This window comes from Echeneis naucrates, chromosome 8, assembly GCF_900963305.1.
Source record: "Echeneis naucrates chromosome 8, fEcheNa1.1, whole genome shotgun sequence".
Taxonomy (NCBI): Eukaryota; Metazoa; Chordata; class Actinopteri; order Carangiformes; family Echeneidae; genus Echeneis; species Echeneis naucrates.
This window is the reverse complement of record NC_042518.1, coordinates 4007609-4031258: the sequence shown is the minus strand read 5'-3', so window position 1 is coordinate 4031258 and position 23650 is coordinate 4007609. Positions and strand designations below refer to the sequence as shown.

The 23650-nt window shown below is 42.5% G+C and overlaps 2 protein-coding genes across 10 annotated transcripts in view; both read right to left on the bottom strand.

Annotated features, from left to right (window-relative positions):
* Positions 1 to 818: 818 nt before the first annotated feature.
* Positions 819 to 7375, bottom strand: prkcsh (PRKCSH beta subunit of glucosidase II). Of its 4 annotated transcripts, XR_003841021.1 has the most exons (19): positions 7256 to 7375; positions 6870 to 7033; positions 6251 to 6367; positions 6021 to 6116; positions 5866 to 5923; positions 5637 to 5754; positions 5035 to 5164; positions 4737 to 4821; positions 4361 to 4439; positions 4161 to 4244; positions 3931 to 4086; positions 3750 to 3840; positions 3428 to 3497; positions 3139 to 3228; positions 2977 to 3051; positions 2797 to 2896; positions 2536 to 2695; positions 2175 to 2214; positions 819 to 1503 (listed from the first exon to the last, which is right to left on the bottom strand). XR_003841021.1 is itself a non-coding variant. In XM_029508530.1 (18 exons), the coding sequence occupies exons 2-17, from the start codon at positions 6976 to 6978 to the stop codon at positions 2549 to 2551; spliced, it is 1590 nt and encodes a 529-aa protein (XP_029364390.1). In that variant the 5' UTR covers positions 6979 to 7033; positions 7256 to 7375; the 3' UTR covers positions 819 to 1503; positions 2536 to 2548. The 4 variants fall into 4 exon arrangements, 3 of the variants coding, with proteins under 3 accessions (XP_029364390.1, XP_029364388.1, XP_029364389.1); XM_029508530.1 differs by lacking the exon at positions 2175 to 2214 and having other exon boundaries at positions 6885 to 7033; XM_029508528.1 differs by lacking the exon at positions 2175 to 2214 and having other exon boundaries at positions 820 to 1503.
* A 904-nt stretch (positions 7376 to 8279) lies between these two features.
* The window catches only part of pde4a (phosphodiesterase 4A, cAMP-specific), a 35727-nt gene continuing 20356 nt past the window's right edge, over positions 8280 to 23650 (bottom strand). The window contains exons 3-17 of one of the 6 annotated variants that reach the window (XM_029507636.1): positions 23150 to 23335; positions 22674 to 22710; positions 22417 to 22487; positions 21584 to 21633; positions 20541 to 20653; positions 15308 to 15401; positions 15009 to 15172; positions 14576 to 14674; positions 14332 to 14496; positions 14116 to 14215; positions 13693 to 13847; positions 13424 to 13546; positions 12577 to 12759; positions 12159 to 12372; positions 8280 to 12005 (exon numbers count right to left, since the gene is read on the bottom strand). In XM_029507636.1, coding sequence (XP_029363496.1) covers positions 11860 to 12005; positions 12159 to 12372; positions 12577 to 12759; positions 13424 to 13546; positions 13693 to 13847; positions 14116 to 14215; positions 14332 to 14496; positions 14576 to 14674; positions 15009 to 15172; positions 15308 to 15401; positions 20541 to 20653; positions 21584 to 21633; positions 22417 to 22487; positions 22674 to 22710; positions 23150 to 23335 — 1900 coding nt within the window. In that variant the 3' untranslated portion in view covers positions 8280 to 11859. Of the gene's footprint in view, positions 12373 to 12576; positions 12760 to 13423; positions 13547 to 13692; positions 13848 to 14115; positions 14216 to 14331; positions 14497 to 14575; positions 14675 to 14978; positions 15173 to 15307; positions 15402 to 20540; positions 20654 to 21583; positions 21634 to 21764; positions 21768 to 22331; positions 22341 to 22416; positions 22488 to 22673; positions 22711 to 23149; positions 23336 to 23650 lie in introns of those variants that run through there. The other 5 variants (XM_029507633.1, XM_029507632.1, XM_029507634.1 and 2 more) reach the window with 5 other exon arrangements.

Below are 23650 nucleotides of genomic sequence, written 5' to 3'. Positions count from 1 at the left end.
AAGAATGCACTGCTATATTTAACTAATTGAAGTGTATAAACATACATGCTGTGTGCTAGATGTTATGCCTTTACTGCCTGTGTTCTGTTTGTCTTGTTAAATGAAAATCTTTTAATTATTTAATCTAATCACAGTCTTGTTTTTCAACCACTCTGTGAACCCCTGAGAAATGGGACAGCTCCTGTAGTGAGGCTTGATGGCCCAGCAATTAGCCGGTAACAGAGATGTCCTGGGTTTGGTATGCTCTCAAGATGCTTTCCTGTTTATGCTAATGGATCAATTTATATATACATATATATATATATATATATAGAGAGAGAGAGAGAGAGAAAGACGGATATAGATGGTTGTTTCCATAAAAGCATTGTAATACTGAGATCATCTGTATCAATATCAATACCAATATCAATTTGTGCTACTGAAACAATTATGTACTTTGGAAACCCAGCCAAAAACTCTGACAAACTATTGCAGAGCAGAGCAAAGCTGCAGGAAGGTTTTCTTGGGAGCGTCTAAGGTAGTAAAGGGGTGAGTGGTCCTTCTGTTTCTCAACCAACTGTATTTTGTGTCTATTTATTTAGAAGAGGGGACGCAGTAACTTAGTGATGTTTTTCTTACATTTTCCTGGAATGGTAGAACAAATCAAAGGTGAAAATGATCAAAACAGTTCTGCTGACACCAATATCAGTGGAAGAAATACAAAAATCTCATACTTCCAAACATGACCAAATGAACAATGTCGAAATTTAACAAGGAAAAAAAAAAAAAAAACCTTTCAGTTTAGTCTAGGATATTTATTACTGGGATTTCAGCTGAAGACGCTTGAAGACTTTTTCATGGAATTGTTTAATTATTTGTACTTTACATGCCAGAAAAAAATAAAAGTTACAAATATGAGCGACTCAATTTCATTGACTTTTCAAAGCACTGACTTACTAAACAAATTTCAGACCAAACATGTGTATTGAAAAACTATTCAACTTGAACAATCGTCTGTTCACGCTAAGGCTGGTTGGTTTTTTGACTTGACATTTTAAGAATGAAACAAGAAAATTTTTAATTTGTTTTTATACCAACACATCGAGATGTCTCCAGTAAGTTATCTAGTATTTTGAATACATATTTTATAGCAGTTCCGGAGCATAGGTTTGATTACAGGGAATATTTCACGTTTTGGAGCCTCAAGTCTGACAGAGAGTCGTAAGAACAAATTGCATTTAGGTTCAGGTGGCAAACTAGAAGTAAAAAAAAAAAAAAGGGGGGGGGGGGGGACAAAATAGGTTGGAATACGATTTTATTTGTTTTAAAACAATGGAATGACACTATTTCACATAAATCAATGAACACAAACAACAGTAGCATTGGAACTTTAAAATGTATACAACATCATTTGCTGGAACTGCCATCATTTCTTCTTGATTGTGAACAGACAGCAGGGTGGTGCTGCTCACAGGATGGCAACATCGTGTTGCTGCAGTGACTGGGTGGTCCCTCAGGAACAAACTGCAAAAGAGAAACCATACACATTTCAACGGCTTCTTTATGCAAGTCATGACTTCCCCAGTTGTTAGAGGGAAAGATCTATTTAGTTACATTTCTCAGAAGGCTTCATTTCCAAGGAATAAACATCTGCATGAGTGACGGATTCACATTTGTGTTATATTAGGAACAAAAGTTACATTTCCATGAAATATACACTACCTAAAATAACCATATTCAAATCCACCTGAAAATGCATAAAAAGTTGCAGTAGCGTTTTTAATTGCCCTTGTTTATTTTATGGAAAGCTACACCTGATATCTCCTCATTTGTTCTGCATGGACCGGGCCTCACACTAAAGGTCACAATATAATATCACATCTCACTGCCTACAGCAACTGGGATATCTCAAGAGAAGCATTTTCTGCAACAGAGTATAATTTGGAAGCTATCACATTATCTGTAACCAGAGCAAAATATTGAATACTGCAGTAATGGACAGAATCAATATCCCACCAGTGAAGCAATCCCAATATCACATCACAATATTGTTGCCAGTTTAGTGATAGTGTATCCAAAACTCTGCTCTATTTCCTGCTCTTAAGATCTATCTCACCCATATGTGCATTGTTGAATTTTGCCTGTCTATTAATTCTTAACAGCTACAATGTGGCCAAACGTAAAGATGCCTTTACCTTGCTCTTGCTGCTGTCCTGCTCTTCTTCTACAGCGAAGCTGTAATCGCACAAAGAATTTTCCTCACCAAAAAAAAAAATTTAAAAAAATGCTTTGACGCTAAACTTTCACAAAGACTGCCAAAGACTTTTTATTTAGTTTCAGTAAGCACCGTATTTGTGCAGTCAAAAACATGGATTCTCCACATGATTTGGAAAAGGACCCATTTAAGATCCTCCTTGTGAGTGACACGAAGGCTTGATAGAAATTCACATGGACCACACCGTACCATACTGCAGTCTGATAATCATAGAGGTATCACAACACTGGCAGCAGAGTTAGATCAGAGCTATGGACACACAGAAATAAAAAGGTACTCACAAATGAAGTGGACTTAGAGCTCTTGATGCTCATGAAAATATGACTCCAGGCTCGAGGGCTCCTGGCAGATAGCTGGGCTGATGAACTCCATCAGGTACTCACAGCGACTGGGCTCCGAGGTAGATGTCACAACCGTCTCCTTTCCACACGTTAACTTAACCTGTGGGACAGCAGTTATCTGTTTTATAGTAGCCTATCCAATGTTTGGGAGTACTGTCAAGCACAGAATACGTTAAGTCGGGATAAATAACTGAGACTTACCGTAGTGGACCTGTTAGGGCCTTGCCAGCATCCTGTTCCATGTTCATACTTCATCACAGAGTAGATGTTATCCTCAGGGCCTGCCCATTTCCCCCATGTTCTACAGAAAAAGTCCAGGGCACGTCATGTAAGCTTAATTAATACTGAAAAGAAGCAGAAACCCCAGAGATATTCTCTTACCCTAGATTAGTTTCCGATCCACCATACTTGGGTTTCTGGGATACTCTGTTGAAGGGACAGAGTCTGTAGATGTACCTGAAAGCAAAAGGTGAATTTAAGCCTCCAGAAATCACAACCTACACCAACTAACAGTTAATAAATAAGTAGCAGATGTGCACATACTCGCTGGTAGTTAACTCATAACACTGGCTGTAAAGATACGCAAACTCAGAATTTGGTCCGAAGTCAAAGGAAATTTCCTTCTCAAGATTTCTGCAAACAAAAAGCAAATCAAGCATGAAGCATACAATAATTTCATAGTCTGTAATTTTTAGTTTTGAACTAACAATGCACACATTGTGCATCAAAATCATTCTGTTATCGTATTAAGTATGACTGCAGTTATGGGAACAAACACTGATGATTGCATTGTTGGCAAGGAAGCACATCCGTATTCAGACTGGTTACTTACCTGATCTGATCATCCACTTCCCGGAGAGCTCTCTCTGATTTATCAAACTCATCCCTGGCTTTCTGAGCAGCTAGGAAATCAGAAACCCAGAATTAAAATCTATCTTCATAGTAAATTTTGCTTGCAATGCAAAACAAAAAAAACTCATCTACATCTGTCATATAAAAGCAACACAGCTGTTCCATTAATCAATTTGTTCTCCTAAAAGATATTTATTGGTTAGATTACAATGAGTGATGAGTTATAAGATATGATTATATGGCATGACTCATACTCATTGCTGAGGACAGGATGAGTCATTCAGTTTTATAAACACACTTACCATCAATAAGGTCCTGCGTTTCTTGGTCATAGGGTGGCATAGTCCCCTCGTCATCGTCATCTTTCTTTTCTTGGGTCGGCGTTGGAGGGGTCTGCATATCAAACACAGTAAAGAATGACTCACGTACATAAAGTTTACAGTTATCCTGTAGAAGTCTGATGGTGAAAGTCAGTGGTTATACCTTATAATCACCATCATCATGTTCATCATCGTCATCCTCTTCATCATCATCATCCTCCTCCTCTGGGATGTCATCCTCAGGGTACTGCTCGGAGTCGTTGTCAGAGAATGGCTCCTCCTGTGGAGTTTCTGCTGGTGCTGTGGTGTCTGCCGTGGCCTGAGGAAAGTCATATGTTAAAGGTGCAGAGGCTTTTACACCTGGAGTCTACTGAAGGTTTTAACCGTTGTTACCTCTGATATGTATTTCTCTTTTATGTTATTCCAAACAGCCTCAAATGTTACTGTATCTACTTTGTCCACGCCTCCCAATAAAACCTAAACAAAGTAAAGAATCAGATTAGTTGAGCTTCTGTAGATTTTTGACAATTAAAATCACATTCTGATCAAACTATGACTACAGTACAGTAACTATACTATATCAAAATAATTACCTGAGCCTCGGCTTCAGTGAATGAATCATCTGAATCTGGATTGAGCTCAGAATGGGACAGAAGTTCAGCCACAGAGACACTGAGGGAAAAAAAAAAAATACACCAATCTCTCAGTTATAGTCAACCCAAGAGTAGGTTTAAAAAAAAAAAAAAAAAAAAATTAATCTCTCTGCTCTGAGATATTCTTGTTAAGAAAAGGCATCAGTCTCGACTGCGCACCAAGTGTGCTCTGACAGCATTTAGAATTAACAATGCACTGATCATGACAAGACAAATATTAATCCAGATCATTAAAATTTCCCACCTGTTTTGGCAATGCTTCCTTAAAATTTGCTCTTAAATGTGTCTTATAATTTTGTAGAGTTCAGATACTCACAATCCATCACCATCATCATCCAGTTCAAGAAACACCTCAGCCATTCTGGCCATATCCTTCTCCATACGAATCAGAGCTTTTTGATCTGAAATAAATAGAAACTTATTTCGTGTTGAGTTGCCACTTATTCTGATCAGCCACATACTTATATACACACACAAATGTATTTACAAAGTGTTTTGGAACAATTTAAACTTCTGGTTAGAAGTGTTGCATCGGTCCATAAAAAAGAGACAATGCCATCTGTGATGTGATGTTCAAACAGTAGATGGTAATATACTTCTAAATCTGAATTTACCTTCCCAGGCCTTAAGATGGCGCTCTTTAGCTTCTTTCTCTGGCTGCTCTGCAGTCTCTTTTACAGTTCTCAGAGCCTCCACCTTGTCTTCCAGATCCTTCTTAGTGACCTGAATATCTTGCAGTTTTTTCTGTTTTGACAAAATCAAATATTACATTTGATCAAATTAGATCTGCACAATTTATGAAACAATGCCTGAATATCTGTTGAAGAAAAAGAAAACTGTCAGACACAAATACAGCACAGCTCACTCAAAAAGGCAAAATAACACACTTGACAAAGGCAACGGGAAAGAAAAACAGTGTGTTGCTAATACGCTGACTGTCAACTTGGAAATCCTGCCTTCCTTTCTTACTGAAAAATTGGTTCGATGTTTAGCTGTTTTTAAAAAAAAACAAAAAAAACAAAACAAAACAGGAGAATTCAAATGTATCCAGTTTCAAGATGAGAACCAGGCCCAGAGCAAATCAGAAAGATGTCCTCAACAGAAGATTCAGCCATGAAGAAGAATGGGAAAAAAAAAAAAAAAAAAAAAAAAAAAAAACAGATCTGAATCTTGATTATTATACAATCATATTCCAAAAGTTTCTTATCATTCACACCTTCTTCTCCTCTAGGCCCCTCTTGGCCTCCTGTATGAGTAGCTGTTTCAGCCGATAGCCCTCCTTTGCAATCTCTGCCATTTTCTCCAGGCTCTCCATCTCTTTGCGTCCCAACTCCCTGTGAAATAACACAAGACACAACATAAATAAAATTTATAAACCATTCAGCATCTTCTGGAAACGTAATAAGCAAATTTAATTTATTAGCTATATTCACAAAGATTCCCACCTGCAAGTGTTCTGACAGGCAGCGCCACTGTTGTACTCATCTGTTGTGTCACAGCAGTCTGTTGGGAAAACACAAAACATATATGTTACACAAAATTCTGAAAGTATTTCTTTAATTTATCTATTTGAAAAGTATGCCACGTTCAAGATTCATACCACAGATTCCATCATTAATGCGAGAGGAGGGGATGAAGGATGATCGGAAACCTGCATTTGTGCAGTAAAAACTGCCATTGGGACAAGCAGCAGTGCCTGAAAGTAAATGCATGATAATTATAATGAATACAGATCTTACTGATGAATTAATCCTTTTTTTTAATTATCCCATTCACATCCCTTAATCCCATGCACATTAGTACAGACAGCAGCAAAGAGGATATACACACCTGGCTCATCAGAGCCATCCTTGCAATCACAGTAATCATCATTCACTCTGTCAAAGGGAATAGTGGCCGAGTTATCCAAACAGGTAAATGGTTTGCCCTCTTCATAAAACTGCCGGTCTGTCAAGGAGGTAAAACAGAGGAAACAAGTCAGAGCATTGACAGCTGAAATCAGAGAGCTTTTAATGAAATCAAAAAGTTTCATTGCTTAAGCTTGGGCACCACTTGGTATATTTAATGGTCAAAATCAAATTTCAATCAATACAAAATTAAATAGAATTATTTCAATTCCATAATTTAAATCTTTTAATATTATATGAACAATTAAAATCAATAAACGTTTTGTAATTATGGGGTTTCTTTAAGTAATTCATGGTGGATTTTGAGGTTTGCGTTGGATCATTTTTGTCCTGTAAAGTCTACTCTCTCTAGTTTAATTTTCCTGACTGATTACAGCATGCAGAGTTTGGGGATGTCCGCATTGTCTCAGCTTTCTCTGCAATGTTTCCCTTTCATCACTGGCTGACACTCAACGCCAAAGTAAAGCTCATTGTCCGGGGAGTGGACGGACATTTGCATATTGCAATCTTACAAATGGTATTCATGGATTTGAAATGCTTACTTGACAGGGACACACCACGGGGTCGTTGCACTTCCACCGAAGAGACTCCCGCAGTCAGAAGCGACAGGAGCAGCGGAAGGAGGAGGTGTTGGTGATATTGGCAAGACATCCTGATGATGCGGCTCCGCACTAGCTCACAGTTAAAACTCAGCTGCACAGGAAACCTATAAATCCCACATATATCAACAACAAGGTGGAGACTCAATAAAGGGTCATCAGGGCAGATAACGCCGAACACATTATTGTACGTCGCTCGTCATTACGAGACGACTTCTTGTTAGCCTGAACTGAGCTAACAGTGCGCTAATTTTAGCTGCAAGTAAACCCACACAAACACCACGAAAAATAAAACAACCACTTATATTCTTATAGTAGCATAACTATACCTTGATCTTACAGGATTAGTAAAACGCGGCCAGAGATTAAGACTTCGTACGTTTTTCTTCTTCGGAAGAGAAGCTAGCGGCTAATCACCACCGGCCGTTCGATGGCACAGCCTACTTCCGTATCCGCACAGCGCGTGCGTACATCTCCACCCCCGCTCTGCTTTGTTTCCCTCTGATTGGACAGCGGTGCGTCTGGCGCTTGTGATTGGCTGATGACAGAGGCACCTGTCTGAAGAAGTGCATTCTGGGTGAAGGTGCAGCTGCAGCCATCTCATGTCAGTTAGATCAGCAAACGTCAAGGAATCGATAAATACAATTCAGTTTTAGCAGGGAAAGAAACTTTGAATAAAGCCCAAGTAGATACGTGTTAAAACATAGATTAAAACTATAATTTTTCTTCGAACAATTGCAAATAATATTCAAAGAAAAGTGGGGTGCTTTCAAAATAGGACATGCATTAAAGAGCAGTTATAGTCAGTTTAATGTCATTCCATCAGTTTTAAGAGGTGGTCAGGACATCTGTTCTGGGACTGTGGCAGAGGATGTTATATGATGGGTAAGTGACAGAACATGTGCACTTCTGCACAGTCTTTTATCTCATAAACAGTCTAGATGTGTTTAGCAGTCACACATACATGGCCTGCCAACATTTTCAATCATCCATGAAATGACACAAACTTTTATCAGTTTCAGATAAACTAAACAACAAAACAAAACAAAACAAAACAGGGTATGTATGTGGCTACAACGTGAGCACAAACAATGAGTCCAACTACACAACACTGTACACAACAGGACATGAAGGCTCGAAACTAGCTGGGATTTGTGATACCTTTAAAGACCGGGGGTGTTGCCAGCAACATTACATTCATTACATGTATTTGCTACAATTAGCAATCGATCATCGGTCTAGTTAATGCAAACAATATACCCAAAGTGGACAAAAAAATCTAATAACAACAAACATGACAATGATGTTGCATTTAATAAAAAAATCTTACTTTATTTGTATTTTTAACACACTTTACAGTACTGAACAGTGAAATAAAAGAAAAATATACTGATATACTATAATATTGTTTTATATATAGATGTTTGCTTATTAAATGCATTTATTCACAAAATGACACCTCAGCTCTGTCAAGAGGAAAAACTTTCATAAAAATAATATAATAAAAAATAACTTGGACACATTTTACACATTACAGCAAGATCATTTACAAATATTACAATCATTTCATGTTGTTTTTTTTCCCTTGAATAATCTTTCTTATTTGCGAACACATGAATTACAGCCCAGAGAATTATTCTCAGAGGGAGTCAGTCATCAACAAAGTAACCCGACAGCAACCCTAATGGGAACCAGCTAATTAGGCCACCATGGGTTGGACATTGAGGCTATCAGGCTAATGATTAAAGTTACTAAGAAACAGAGGTGGTGATAGTACTAGAAATGGCCAAGTTAGATAAGGACACATTTATTTTCTTTGAAAGTGTCACATTCTATGTGACTACATCAGCCTACATTTGACTTTATCAGTCAAATAAATTCAATCTCACATGGACATTTAATAGAGAATGACTAGCTTGTTTGATTATGCCTCTAGAAAGGGGTTAACATTGACTACTGCACAATGAGGGTTTGTGATTTGGCCCCAATGGGGATATAATCAACAAGTGACTGCCAATGACCAAACCACCAGCAAAGACTGTACACCAACTGCCTCAAAACCTGCGAAATAAAGTGCTGGTACAAATATATTTTATTTTAACTATAGATGTGCACAATTCTTTTAAAAAATGAAAAAAACAAACAAACAAACAACCCATCAGCACAACTGAGCAAAAAATATAGTCAGAGGATGAAAAGGTGAGGATGTGGCCTGCAGTGCTTCAGTGGTTCACTTCACAACCTCAAGTGGTTATTTGTCAATCATTATGACTTGGATAAATTTGTAATTTACAATCCAAGATTACATTATATACATGAGTGGTAATGCTTATAGCTATATCATCAACACATGATTCATTTTCCGGACCATCCACCAGAATGATATAAAAATAAACTGTACACAAACTGTTCAAAGAAAACACTTTCCATGGTTTTCTTTTCATCATTTAAAAAGAATGGCAGCAATCAATCAATTGAATAATTTTCTTAATAAGAAATAATTGCTACAGTATCGTGTTTGTATGGCAATTAAATATTAATGTTTTTATAGCTTATGACAGAACAAGAAGCCACAGAAACAAAGCAACATCTTCAAAAGTAAAAGGCCGATGCATATGTGAATCTTTTATTTAAGTAACTGCTATAATAATCCTGGATTCCCATTCCACCAGAGGAAAACCTGTGTGGTGGCCCTGGAGCTCTGCTCCATCCTGCGACAGAGCAGGTCAAACACACAGGCTTCTGTTGCACCTAGCTGCGGCATCTTCTGATAAGCTCAGTTACTGACCTGCAGAAACTGGCGCTTACGTTCAAAGCAACCACACTTGTTTTGTTTTCGTTCCATTCTTTCTTTCTTTTTCTTTCTTTTTTTTTTAAACCCTGTGAAAAACAAACAGCTAAAACAAACTGTGACCAATTTAAGATGTGCCAATCAGATCCCAAACACCGTTCAACAAGAAGTGGTAATGCCAGTGAGCAAACAATGACACACATGACAACATCTTTAGCATCCTGCATCCTCGCTTTCTGTTACTCACTCGCTCGATTGCTCATGACCACACAGCCAGCCACGCAAACAAACAAACACATGCGTCAACTCTATCATATCAACAAATCAATATCTGTTCAGATTCAAAATACACCCTAAATCACTCACTGCCCACAAAATCTTAACTCCGATGGCAAATTTTCTGCCTACACGTAGCTATAAGATAGTAATTTTATCATCCTCGTTAAAAAACACATAACATTCTTTATGTGGGTCCAAACAGTAACAATATAACAACTTATTGGCAGCAATGTTTCTCTTCCCCCTCCAAATGCAATGCCGAATACATTGTGAATAGACACACTGATACTCACAGAAATAAGCATACAGACGTGATATAAATATACCAAGATATCTATTATACATTTTAGAAATCTACCTACTGGCAGGTTTGAATCCTGCATCTGACATTAAGGCAAAAAAGCATCAAACATAACAAGGATGATTAGGGACTCCCAGACCTTTTGGCCAAGTCACATTTCTTTCCCCTGACATTCTGCCTCCCTGATTTTCTTATTCTGATCTGTTTTCCCTCAAATCACTTCAGCCACTGAAGTTCCTCGTCCTTAACTTTGGTGAGAACTATTAGGTATGTGGAGACATAAAACACACAGTGCAAGTGGGCATGAGATGGCGAGTGAAAGTTTGTTCTGCTGATGAAATAATTCTGTATCCCCCTCAACATATTTAGCAACTGTCAAATAGAAAATAGGCAAAACGTATGCATCAAAGCATCACATGGCTTATTTTCAGAAAGTAAAAAAAAAATGAAATTAAATAAATCATTCTAATAAGAAAAAAATGTAAGCTGGAAAGAGTCCACTGGTGGTTGTGGTGGTGGTAGTGATTGCTCTGCATCTAGAGTTCTGAGTTATTATATTACCAGAAGAGCAACAAAGGAAGACTTACAGCTTAAAACATATCACCACAGAAACTGTACGTGTGAGAAACACACCACAATACCATGAACAGTAAAGAGAAATCTTTAGCAAGAGACAATCAAAAATGCTAACAAAATCAGACACTCCGGTCCCACAATGCATTGCTTCACGACAGCTCCATTCAGGAAGCTGGTGTATCAGAAAGGCACAGAGCCATCTTGCACCAGTAGCACTCTCCTCGTAAAGGGAAAAGGGTTGTGGGACCCGGCGGCCCCTTCATTGCAGCGTCTTCCTTTCCTCCCAATTTCTTCCTCTGTCCTCCTCCAACTCTGAAGATTTTCTTATTTTTCTTTCCGACAGAAATGGAAAAAAAAAAACCTCACTCCGGCTGTAGCTTTTCTGAGGAGAACAGTTTCTGTTGAGATTCTAACGAACATGAATTACTAATACTGACTGAACACTAGTTAATACTCCATTAAGAGATGGCTTTTTCCAAAGGGATTCATTACTGATCAATGTCCCTCATGTTAATGCACACATACAAACATACAGTCAAGTGTGTGTGTGTTTGTGTTTGTATGTATAAGTTTCAGATGGACAATTATGTAGCATGACTGATGTATGCATGTACACATGTTGCATTGGTGTGTTGTACATGACTTACTCCTGCTCTTCTTTGTTGTGTGTCACTTCATGTGTGTTTATGTGTGTGCATCGCAGTCCCAGAGTGCTACGCGTTCTTTAGTTCCCATTCATTAACACTCTTCTAAATTCCTCTCCGTCTAAAGTTCATTGTGAAATCAGTCGAAGGACTCGTCACCGCTCTAAATCTACAGTTGCTGTGTAATTAACTTCTCTTTAAGCGATTTTAATTTATTCCCTTTTTGAAAAATATATTTAAAGGTCTGTATTGTCATTGCAGTCTTATTTGTTCTTGGTTTGGCCATTGAAAGGATGAACAAGATAATGTGTGCAAGTGAGGAGGGAGATACAGGAGCAGTACTCATGTATCTTCAGCTTGTGAAGAAGAATCCTCCTCTTCCTCTACAGGGCTTGTGTCAGAAAGTCTCTCCTTTTCAGACCTCACATCAGAGTGAGCTTTCAGCTCCTCTTCCTGCTCCTCTTCCATAGCCACCTCATCCTCCTCTTCTATTATGTCCTCATTATCCTCCTCTGCCATTGTGTCCTCCTCTTCTTCCTTTTTACCCTCCTCCTCGTCCTCCTCCTCCCCCTGACTGCAGTCCTGTGCCACGTGGTTTGGCGTGGGCTTGTCATCCTCCTCTCCCTGATCTCTCTTAGAGCTGTCTTCGAGGGTGAGCTCAAACTGAAACTTGTCCATGCAGGTGCTTAGATCCTTGTCCTGGCCCACAGGTGGTGGAGAGGGGCTTTGTGGGATAGTGCTCTGGTACCAGTCCCTGTTGTCCTCCAGAGTGTCCAATATGTCCTGGGCATCAGGGTGCACCAGGTCCCCCCATGTCTCCCACAGCGGGTGGACAATGTAGTCAATAAAGCCCACCTGCGTGGAGAGAAGAAGAGTATGATCAAATTACATGAACCACCACAGTTGTGCCACTTAATTTCCAGCAAATCAGCATTAAAAATGTATGAGGATGACAGCTGTGATCAGAGATGACAGCTCACTCTCTCCCACAGGATTAACGGCTATCCAGTTGTGAACAGAATCGTATAGATGTACGTATGATCAGTGCTGATCCTTCACCTGGCTCTTTTCCACAGACGCGGTGTGTTTGTCGCACATGGGACTGATCTCCATCCCTCGCTCCCTCTCCTTATCTCCCTGCCTGAAGAACTCCTCCATGATTCTCTCCGTCCATTGGCGATACACTGCCAGGGGTTTCGTTGGATTGCTCAGGTCAGCGCAGTGCACCATGTTCCTCAACACCTGCAAAAGCACAACCACATCTTCAAAAAGTATCTTCAAAAAGCAACAATTCGTACTATTATTCTTGGCTGTGTGCCTTCAAGTTTTGTAGTTTTTCCAAAGTTCAAGAATAGTTCTTGGACCTTAATTTAACAACACCCTTCTTGTCAATGAACGCCGAGGCTCCAACTCAACCAAACCTCTCATCTTCCCAGTTTGACACCCAGGAAAACGTCTGGATGGCATCTCCAGGAGGCATTAGATCAACCCCTCAAGCTCATTCTTCAGAAATTCTTTCATGCTATACATACTACGGTACATTGTTTCAAACATACAAACATAAATCACATAAAATAAAACACAAAGTGAAGTCACGTCTTTGGGTGGAGGTTGGAGTGGATGGAAAAAGCCCAGGGTTCCTGTGCTCTACATGTGCTTGCCACGCCGTAACATAATGAGGAGGGGCATATAATTTGTAACAAGGCCACATCTCCCACATACACATACACAGAGGCACAGATAAGCCGATAGCTAAGACGAGTTACTCCAAGTACAAGTTTATAGCAATTAACTGAATATGTCCTTTCAGTGCTTCACTGATGTCCGGTTCTTTCTTGAACAGGTTCAGAACATCTGCTAAATGGCAAAACCAGTTATTTTAGTTGCTGTGAAAACGAAATCTCACCTGTATCCGATCAGTATAGTGGTCGAGCAGCAGTACTCCAGAACTGGTCACTTTCTTGGTTTCCACCATAGTCTTGAGATCTGCCAGCAAACTCATGTGTTTTGACATATCTGTTGCCAAAACCTGGAGGAAGGTGGGTTGATATGAATGCATTAGAGAAAAAAAAAGATAACGAAGTGGTAGGCGATGAGAGCAAGCTAAATAGATGATGAGATGTGAAGAAGGTTCTTATCTTCATGTTACAGAATAAATGTGTTGAAGACACTCACCATATCAATGACCAGTTTCCTCAGGCTCTGTCTCTGCCTCTTGCTAAGATTCTGGAAGATGTCACAGTTGTCCTCGTGAAGCAGCTTGAAGCCCACAGCTAGGTGATGGTTCTCCAGGACGGACTCATCATTATACATCAGGGCCAGCTCGGAGTCTGGGGGTGGGGACACACCATACAACACATGTGAGTCAAAGACACAAGCAGCAATTACATCATTCTGTCAGCATTGCTGAGTTCCCACCATCAGCATTATCTGCAGACTGTGGTAGCACCGTTTCATGATGTGCAAATGAGCTGCATGAAAATAGAGCTGTGTATCTCCATTTAGACAAACCGAGAACAACACATTACCCTTGCCACCTTTAAGTCTATCTCCTTCAACATTTATGTGCTTCTGTTTCTTAATATCAATTCAACTCACTAGTGTTAATGAGGAATTGGTTGGACACTCCTGGATGGTCTACGTCGTGGATCGCAGCCGCAAATAACGCTGCTAGAATCTCTAGATCAGTGAAGACAGCCTGGGAGAGAGAGAGGGATGAAATGAAAACTCAGTCGAACAGCAGTTTACTTTTGGACAACTGAATTCTGTTGATTTGTCAGTGCATGACGCTGTCCGTTTTTCACTGGTATTTACATCTAAAGCTGGTGTGGATAGCAGTACGTGAGTAGACTGAGTGACATCTGCAGCGTGGAGACTGTTGTGGTAGGCCACGTTGGCATGGTAGTGGTCCTCCAGGGTCATCACATAGGTGACGAATGTGTCCACAGGGATCCGAAACGTCTTCAGCAGATCTCTTTCCTGCAGCAGGGAAATATCCACCGAGTTAATGTGTCAAATACAGGTGAAGGTGCATGATATAGGCTACTCTATAACCCACCTGGAAGATGGCGAACATTATGCAACTGAGGGGTCGATTATTAGAGAATTCTGCCACACGAAAGATATTAAGGCCCCACTTGTTCAAGTCGTTCAGCTCCTGAAGGTGCAAAACAAAACAAAAATGCACATCAGCGCAACAATTTAGCAGTCTGTGTTGCATAATGAAACTTTTTTTGTCTTATGCAAAACATTTTTACAAGACACATGCTGCTCTGGTTCAGATTGACAAGTTCAGATAGAAATTGGGTTGTAGTTTCCCCTAAGCCATTCACTATTTGTCAAATACATGTAAATGAGAGTAATGAGGGTATTATTTAGATAGAAAGAATATGGGGTGAAGGGAGAATCTCTTGTGTCTTTGTTGTGTGTGGTTTAATGTGTATGCGTATGCAGTAACTTGCATCGGGTAGGCTGCTTTTCCATCCATTTACCCTGGCTAATGCATCCTCGTGTTCAGTCTTCACGCCAAAGCGAGGCATGGCGGAGTTAGAAAGGCTGGAACTGTGAGTGAGCTTCTTCACGCCGCTGATATGACACATGGGCTTCTCCCGCTCCCTCAAGGTTGGGGATGGGATCTCCACCTCGTTCTGCTTATCTAAAGGGATAAGCAGAATCAACAGTTGAAGGTCAACCAGGGTTTTGAATTATGGAAGGTTGAACATGGGGGTCAAAGCTGTAAGGGACCGTCGTTGTGGTGGCAGGTCACAAGCCGATGACAGGTTTTATTTACCCAGAAAGGTAGTGGAGATGTATTCTGACACCTGGTTCCCTGAGCGACTCATCTCTGACAAATGGGACAGCTCCCTGTTCAACATCCTCTTGAACTGGGGGGAAGAGACAGAATGTGAGCATCCAATAGTGGCTGCAAAGTAAAGGCGCAGATGGTTACTGACATATCCAAAAATTCAGGGGCCATGCACTTTTGTGAACCCCCAGAGTAGTTAACATTGTGTTTTAGAGTCAATTTGTACCAACACACAAGAAAACATTCCCATGATTCACATTTGAGAAAATAAATTATCACACTCAATCTGGCTTCATTCACTACAGGGCGAGAAAATCAATTATGAATCACGCCTGTTGTTTTTCTCAGATGAGAACATACTGTTCAATACCCAAATTCAATGAGCATGAATTTTCATTGCCGTGTATTGATATGCTGCAGTGATATGGCATGTTTGTGTGCATTGTTCTCCTCACATCTACCGTGGCAATCATGAACAGCTAGTCTGCAAGTCCATGCAACACAGGCACAAATGTGATTAAGTGAATACATTATCCCCGCAGATAGAAATCGGTGTTCCTGAACGTTCTTTCAGATTTTTCTTTTTTTTTTAATTATTATTATTTTCATTTTTTCTGTAGATGAACACTGATATTTTAGGCCCTTACAGTTTGATGTCGCACGAGCCATGTGAAGGTACAATGCGATCCGAACAAGACCCCTCAGTCTGTGTCCTACTGACTGATCTTTCACACATAACAATCTCCATGGCAACCAGAGCGGTTGCCTAGGCAACTGCCTCCTCACAATCAGTCCTTCAGCTTGATGTGCGAGCGGTGGCTGCTTGGGTGACAATCTGAAGGAGTAGGCAGGTGTCTCTGACCTTTCCCAAGGTCAACCCTCCCCTCTTCTGCCATCTCCCTCTCCACGTCTCGCCGTTGCTTATATCTGCTCCTCCCTCTCTCTCTCCAGGTAAACAACACTCTTCACTCCTGCCCTTGAGCTCCCAAACCCTTCCTCTTTGATGGGCTCCTGCTGTTTTGTACACTTCACCCATTCCTACCTAACCCATCCTATCCAGCCGTGCACTCGTTACATGATAGGCCAGGCAAATAGCTACTGTGACAGCAAGTCTTAGAAGCAGTCAGGCAGAATCACTCATCAGAAACCAGGGGAAGCAAGTGAAGCCCAGTGGCACACTTAGGCAGCAGGCTCAACCCAAACGTCTCCTCTCTTTAACGCTCTCTTTCTCTTTCTCTCTCTCTCTCTCTCTCTCTCTCTCTCGTTCTTTCCTTCCCTAATGCTGTAACGCTGAGTCATAGCTGCCAACCAACACTTCCACAGTGCCAGTCCAAGTGCCAGGGCAAACAGCATTCTTCCTCTGACAATGACTAATGAAGCAAACATGCAAACACTGCACACACATGACCATCGACATATACACACTTACGCATCTGCACATGTGACGTACTTGTGAGTGCTAAATCTCCTCAAACTGTCTACGTTCATGTGTACCACGGGAATACAGATGTGCACGTGCAATATGTAATCTTCCACCAAACCACAACTTGCACAATATCACTCAGGTTGACTAAAATAATATAATCTCAATTAGCCCAAAGTAACTCAACAAGCACTAAAGACGAAAGCAACAATCTGGTTTTTGTGAAACTGTGACAGGACGCCACATCTGATACAAATCTGAATTATCAATGAAAGCATGGGGTCTTATTTCATACACCTTTGTGGACGCAGAAGTGGGAACACCTAAAAAAAAACTAGAACAAAAACAAACATCGACTCAGTCCTGAAACAAAAAGAATCGTCCTTCTGTGGCAACTGGCTTGGTTTCCTTAATCTGTATTGAGGCCAGCCTCAAGGTAACAGGAGAGAGAGACACAGAGATGTGGGACGCAGGTGTGGAGGATGGAAACGGACATTATGTGACACTGCAATGTACCTGCAGTAAGGACAACTGGACTACTTCTCACAAGGTCCCAAAGCTATTTCTTATATTTTTAAGCAGCTCTGTGTATTCTCAAAAAGCAGCTATGTAAACAAGGTCATGGAAAAATGAAGTCTGATATTGTCTTTTTGTTTACAGTGCTGCTGCAATATAGGAGCACCTGGCAGAGTTAATAAACTCTGTGCCTTTATCACTGTTCCCCTTCAGGATATTCATGTAAAAATGATGTACAGGAACACACTCCAACAATATTCTGCCCCACAGTTTTCACAGAGCCACTTTCTCACACACAAAACCAGCTGTCACTGCTGAAATTCAGGATGTGATGAACTTGTCCACATGTTACATGTTGGAAGAGTCTCCCTCATAAACACGACACACACAGATGGACGTGATAATTGCTGGATTTTAAAAGATGAGGACATGGAGTTAGCAGAGAGATGAAATGTGACAGGGATGTTTCAGCCAGACTTTACAAGTCCAGAGTATCTTTCCAAGATGGCCACTGCCAAGCATTGTTTGCCCTCTGCAAGATCTCCGCGCCCTACCTGGTCCCACCATCCGATGAGCCAGGGCCTGGAGCAGGTCTCACAGAACAGGTCCACTAAGGGCGTCCTGCGCTCTGCCGCCGTCCCACCCCCCTCCAGAACCCCTCCAGCAGCTGCACCGAGGTCCAGCTCTGCCCCTGCCCTCCCCTGCAGGGGGCTGTAGCTGGAGGACCGGGGCAGCCTGTAGCCCCCTGGTACAGGCGAGGGGCAGGGGGACGGCGCCGGGTCAATGGCCTCCACCACACCCATGTTGAGGGTGACGGGGGGTTTGGGCCGATGGCACAGGCAGGATGTGCGGTAGTGGAGCGGGGTGGGGGCACTGCAGGTGCCCCAGTGGCATGAGGGCGTCGTCCGGGTGTGTGGGGAGAGGCCACAGCCAGTCAAGCCGGGACACTCCAGAGTGACGGCTGCCCTGAGAGGGGGCGGAGGAGCAGGGGAAGGGGGTGAGGGTAGGGGCTGCTGGTGCAGACCGTCCTTGCCTACATGCAGCACCCCGAAGCAGGCCACCCAGTCAGTCCAGAGTCAGGCTCCAGCCTTAAAGTGGTCCAAAGACGAGGGTCCCCCTGATGGGCAGACCAGGAGCCCCCGGATCCGGCCGCTGTGGCGACTACATCTCATCCCATTTGCTGATCAGACTGACCCAAATCTACAGTCACTGCAGGGTCGAGGTGGATGGGAGCTGAAAGAGGGAAGATGGAGGGAAACAGAGGGGGGAGAGGGAGCGAGGGACCGTCTGAAGGGCACAGAGATGAGCCGATGGAGGAGATGAGCGAGTGTGTGAGAGATAGGTAACCGCAAAATAAAAAAAAGATGTTGTGGAAGATGAGCTGCTTAACACACAGTAATAAAAAATTCAGATGATGGAGGTGAGCGGGATGGAGGGATGGTGACAGCAGAGTGGAGAGATGACTGTAGTATCGAATGATGGAGGTAAGGGGAGTTTGGATGACAGCAGGAACATCAGTGGATGGGAGAGGGGGGGGGGGGGTGCAGATGGTGATAGCAGGAGAAAAACAAGGATGGAGAGGATGATGAGAGAGAGAGAGGATGCAGGCGGGCCCGGAGCAGACGGTCAGGCTGGAAGAATCACACCGGAGCTGTGGACTGGAAAAACACGCTCCCTCTCCCTGCGTCGGCTGCCCCTCCCCCACGGTACGGATCCGGAGGCCCGGCCCCGTCCTGCCCGAGCATCAACCCGCCCGGTGCCCGTCTCGGTCCTCAGTGCCAGGCTGCCTCCTGCTCGCTCTGTTAGCCCGGTTCTCCTCCCCTCCTGCTCCGGGTCAGTCCATCTCCTCCGCTGGCCGGAGCGCCGGATGGAGGTCTAGTCCTGCCGCTTCAGGCTGCCGCTCCTCCTCCGATGTGCTGCCTCTTGCGCCATTTCCCTGGATGCCGTAGACGGCTCTCGCAAGCTAATCAGGCAAGCGTGTGTGTGTGTGTGTGTGGCTGCAGGCGCGTGCGCGGGGCTCGCTCGCTCAGCCTCCGCTCGGAGCCCCAGTGCGCATGTGTGACGAGACGGCGTGTCCTTCGGTCGCAAATGTGTGTGTGCGCGCGCGCGCGCGAGAGACTGAGAGGGAACAGTCGTGCGTGCGCCTCCGTGTCGGCGCGGCGCGCAGGATTTCTGTGGCCGAGCCGCGGCTGCTAAAAGGCGGCAGCAGACTGTGATCACCCCGGGACGCTCTGCTCACGTGCACGCGTCCAGATGCGTGCACGCACACACACACACACACACACACACACACACTTTATCTTTCCCTCTAGTCAGAAAAGCCGGACTGATGTTTAACACAAAGTGCTCCACCATTAATTAACGGTGAGGTGCAACCCGAGAAGACCTCCTATAATAAACTCAGAGAACGAGATGCTGCCTCTTTAAGGCGGGAGGTCATTAAAGGAGCATTGCCTCTGTTTCATTGGTTGTTGCCCAAACCACATGGCTTGCGGTCAGAGTGGTAAACCAATGACTAAAAGGGAAGGGCAGACCCTGCTGCTGTTCGATAGCAACCAAGGTTACAGCAGAGACATCAGCATCAGGACCCCCCCCCCCCCCCCCTCCCATCGCTCTCTCCATCTCTGTTTCTCAGTCCCGTGTCTCCTCAAATAGAAACGCAGCCATATCTAGGTACCCTGTCAATACACACACACACACACACACACACACACACACAGCCACATGCAAAATGCATCAATATCAACAGTCTTAAGTCAGAAACAGTCTTGCTCTTCCACAGCATCCAATAATATCTGTAAGACCAGTTAAACAAATGCAATGAAAGATGGTTGACCTCATATGTGGTGCAGCCCAAATTAATTATTTACCAGTTACAGCCGCAGGATTCTAAATAAACCGAAGATACACTCATTTTCAAGACATCCTTTTGCAAAAGCGTCCTGACAGCAGCAGAAGGAGCAGCACATGATCACCTGTTTACAAAATGTCTTAAAGATCAACATGAGAGAAAAAGCCAAATGTGTTGTTGAAGATGTCTGTATTGGTCAAGCTTTAAACTTCTGCAGTAATTTTTTTATTTTATTTTTTTTTTTTTACTTCACCTCAATAATTGAGATGGATTGTTTTAATTACAGTGGAAGTTTTAAATTGAAAATGTAGTTTATATGCTGAGTGACTGCTGCCTGCTCATGATCATTTTCATCAAGAAACTTGGAAACATTTTGATTTAACGGCAAAGCAAAAGGCTGTGATGCCATGTGAGGACGAGATGTGCACCTTGTTGGAGGCCATCTCGCTGACAGAGCGGTGAGTCTGAATGGTCTCCAGCTGGTCCAGACACCAGTCCAGCTCCTCCAGAGTCTCCCGAGCCATCTGCTGGTATGTCTCCTCTGGGATCGACAGACACACAAACACCCACAGACAGTATGTAATGTAACTGAGCACATAACTGTATATAATATTCTCCATTTAAAGTGTTCTGGGACTGTAAAGGTCAGAATGAAGTGGATTTATTGTTAAAGATGTGAATTTCTACTTTTCCATATATATGATATATATATATATATATATCATTTTAGAATATTTTTTTAAGTTCATGCAACTTGTAATCCAAATGTACACTGAACATTGATATGATAGATATAACTCTAAAATTGATGGATGGGCCCTTTAATCTACAAAGTCATACAATATGAACATGAATTTATTTTTAAATCAGTGATCTTTCTAGGCTCAACGAGTCACCATCCAGTTTCTGGACAAGAGAGATGTGTCTGTTTTGTATAAAACTTTGAGTATTTAAAATGTAGGATCATTAACAGATGAGCAAGAAAAACAGATACATATATCCATAGTTCACGCTCGTTGATTAGAAATATAATTTGTAAGGCTAAAAAACAGTCCTTGTGCCTCAAATATTAAAAGCTTTGCTAAAACTAAATGAAAATGCCCCTGTGAGGCTTCCCACCGCCGGAGCATCAAGCTCAGTATTAGAAGAGTGCAGTCAGTGCAGTGATGGTAAAAATCATGCTAACCATAACCCCGCATGTAAAACTTTTTACACCTGACAAATTTCTTTTCATGCTATCCTTGTGGCTATTTTAAACTTGACAATTATAATTATTGTCTCCGATTTATTCAAATACATGCAGTGCGGCTCAATAAACAGTTCTTCAGTAACAGCCACCTGATGTTCTGCAGTCATTTTCATTCCCGGTGATGCTTCCGGGGAGACTGGCACCCTCAGTGTGTCCTTAATACAGTGTAAGGGGACTGTGGGACACTTTGGACTAAGAGTTTTTAATTAGCTGACAACATACCAGAGAGTGTAGCTTGGGGAACAGTGGGTTGGCTTGTCACTGGTGACCTCCTGTGGACAAACACATCCTTACATCAGAGGGAGAACAACACTCTGCTGCCCCCTGCTGGGGTTCAGTGCACACTCAGCATTACAGGATGAGGCGACACAAGGTTTGGCTCACAGCAGGGATGTACGTATACATGCTCATGTGTGTTATTAATTATAGTTTTTTACATGTCCCAAATGAGGAGTGTGTGACGATATTAAAATGTTTCTGAATATTGGATAACACTGCAGTGTGCGTCCATAAAACCCACCCCCCCAGCGTCACTTCAAATATTGAAGTATCCAAAAATAGTCTAAGACAAAGCCTGAGCTCTTCCTTCCTCTAAAATAGCCTTCATGGTTTCATAATTGTGTAGTGAGAGAGGCATTTGCAGGGCACAACACTGTGTAATTATAGATGCTGATAATTCTGTGGTGCATTGCTTTATATATCATATTGACGTGAAGCTAAAAGCCTGCCAACTCCAGCTCCCTCTGTCTACTGCATTACAAAAGAAAATTATTTTAGTATTATTGACTGTCTGGGTACAGAGTCAGGGACATACATCTGAGGCACGGTGTTCTCTACACTCTGTCCTCAGCCAGCAAGCTGGAGAGATGCCTAATAATGCAGATCATATTTTCCTTGAGCACGGTCTGGTAGGTAGAAACCGGTTAATCATGATGGCAAAAGTGTTTCCCCATGGGAGCAAGGAGGAGACATCGGCAAACACACACTGCAAACAAAGCAGGCAGTCGTGAGGAGTGTAAGTGGGGGGAAGGGGTGTCTGACAGCATGATACTGACTTGTTAGTGGGTGTTGTGACATTGGCGAGGATGGTGAAGTTGCTTCTTACAGTTCGTAGGCTGGCCAACACCTGGGGGATGGATGGACAGCGTAGGAGGGAAAGAAGGAGGAGGGAAGAGGCAAGAAGGGAAGGAGGGAGGGAGAGGAAGGAGTGGTGGTGGGGGGGGGACAAGTTCACTGCACTAATTAGACACCTTTTCTAGTCATTTGCAGCAATTAAGCATGGCAGACGAGGTGCAGAGGGGGGAAAACATACCTGAGCGAAAGGGGTGACGATCATGTCTTCAGCATGTCTGCAGGGCAAAAGATGGAAGGACGGACCAAAAAAAAAAAAAAAAGGCAGAGAACGATATGAATGTGAGTGATGTGGGCAGCTGAGACGCTCAATATTGGTGTTTATATGAGAGGCTGTATGTGAGAGCAAGGTGTTTACAGAGACCTATGTGGATATAAACAGAGAAGTAATCCAGATACACACTAATGGAAGGTTTAGGGAGGTTTAAACTTACCGAAAGACACGCCAGGAGACAGAGCAACAACATTTAATGTTAAGAGGATTCATCGTGATTTCATTAGCATAATGCTTGAATAATTACAATCACAACCAATGCTGGGTTGATTGTGATAATGTGCAGCCATGGTGGCATGTGTGTGTATCTGCATTAACAAAAAGAGCTTGTTTTTTGCTCTGTCTGCTATATAATGGATCCAGGATGATGGCTTCATGCTCACCCCTCACTGTTGATGGAGGAGTTGCGTGACATGGTTTTGGGGGACGTGTCGTAGTCCGAGTCGGAGCGGTAGAGGAAGGACTCCCTGCGCTGACTCTGGGGGAAAGAAGGGTGGAGCACCAACCCAGGACTCGCCTGCGAATCCATGGGACTGCGGCCTGGAGAGGGGCCATTCTCCGAGTCGAAGCTGAAGGGGTCGACAGATTACAAAGCATTACACTTCATCATCACTTCATTTATTAGTAACACCCAAGGCCAACATGTGCATTAGCACCCAAACAAAAGCAATTCGCACCCCCCCCCCCCTTGACTATTTTTGAGTTTCTGAGAAAGGCAGTTGAAGAAAAAGACAGATGTGACACCCGCTGCAGCATTTAAACCTGTACAGTTGTTGCTCTGCAGTGTCGGCGGATTGGCAGACTGCCACCAGGCTTTCCTGCAAAATTACACATTCCTGACAAGTCATATTTTGGAGTGAGATGTGTTCAAGGGAGCAACTGAA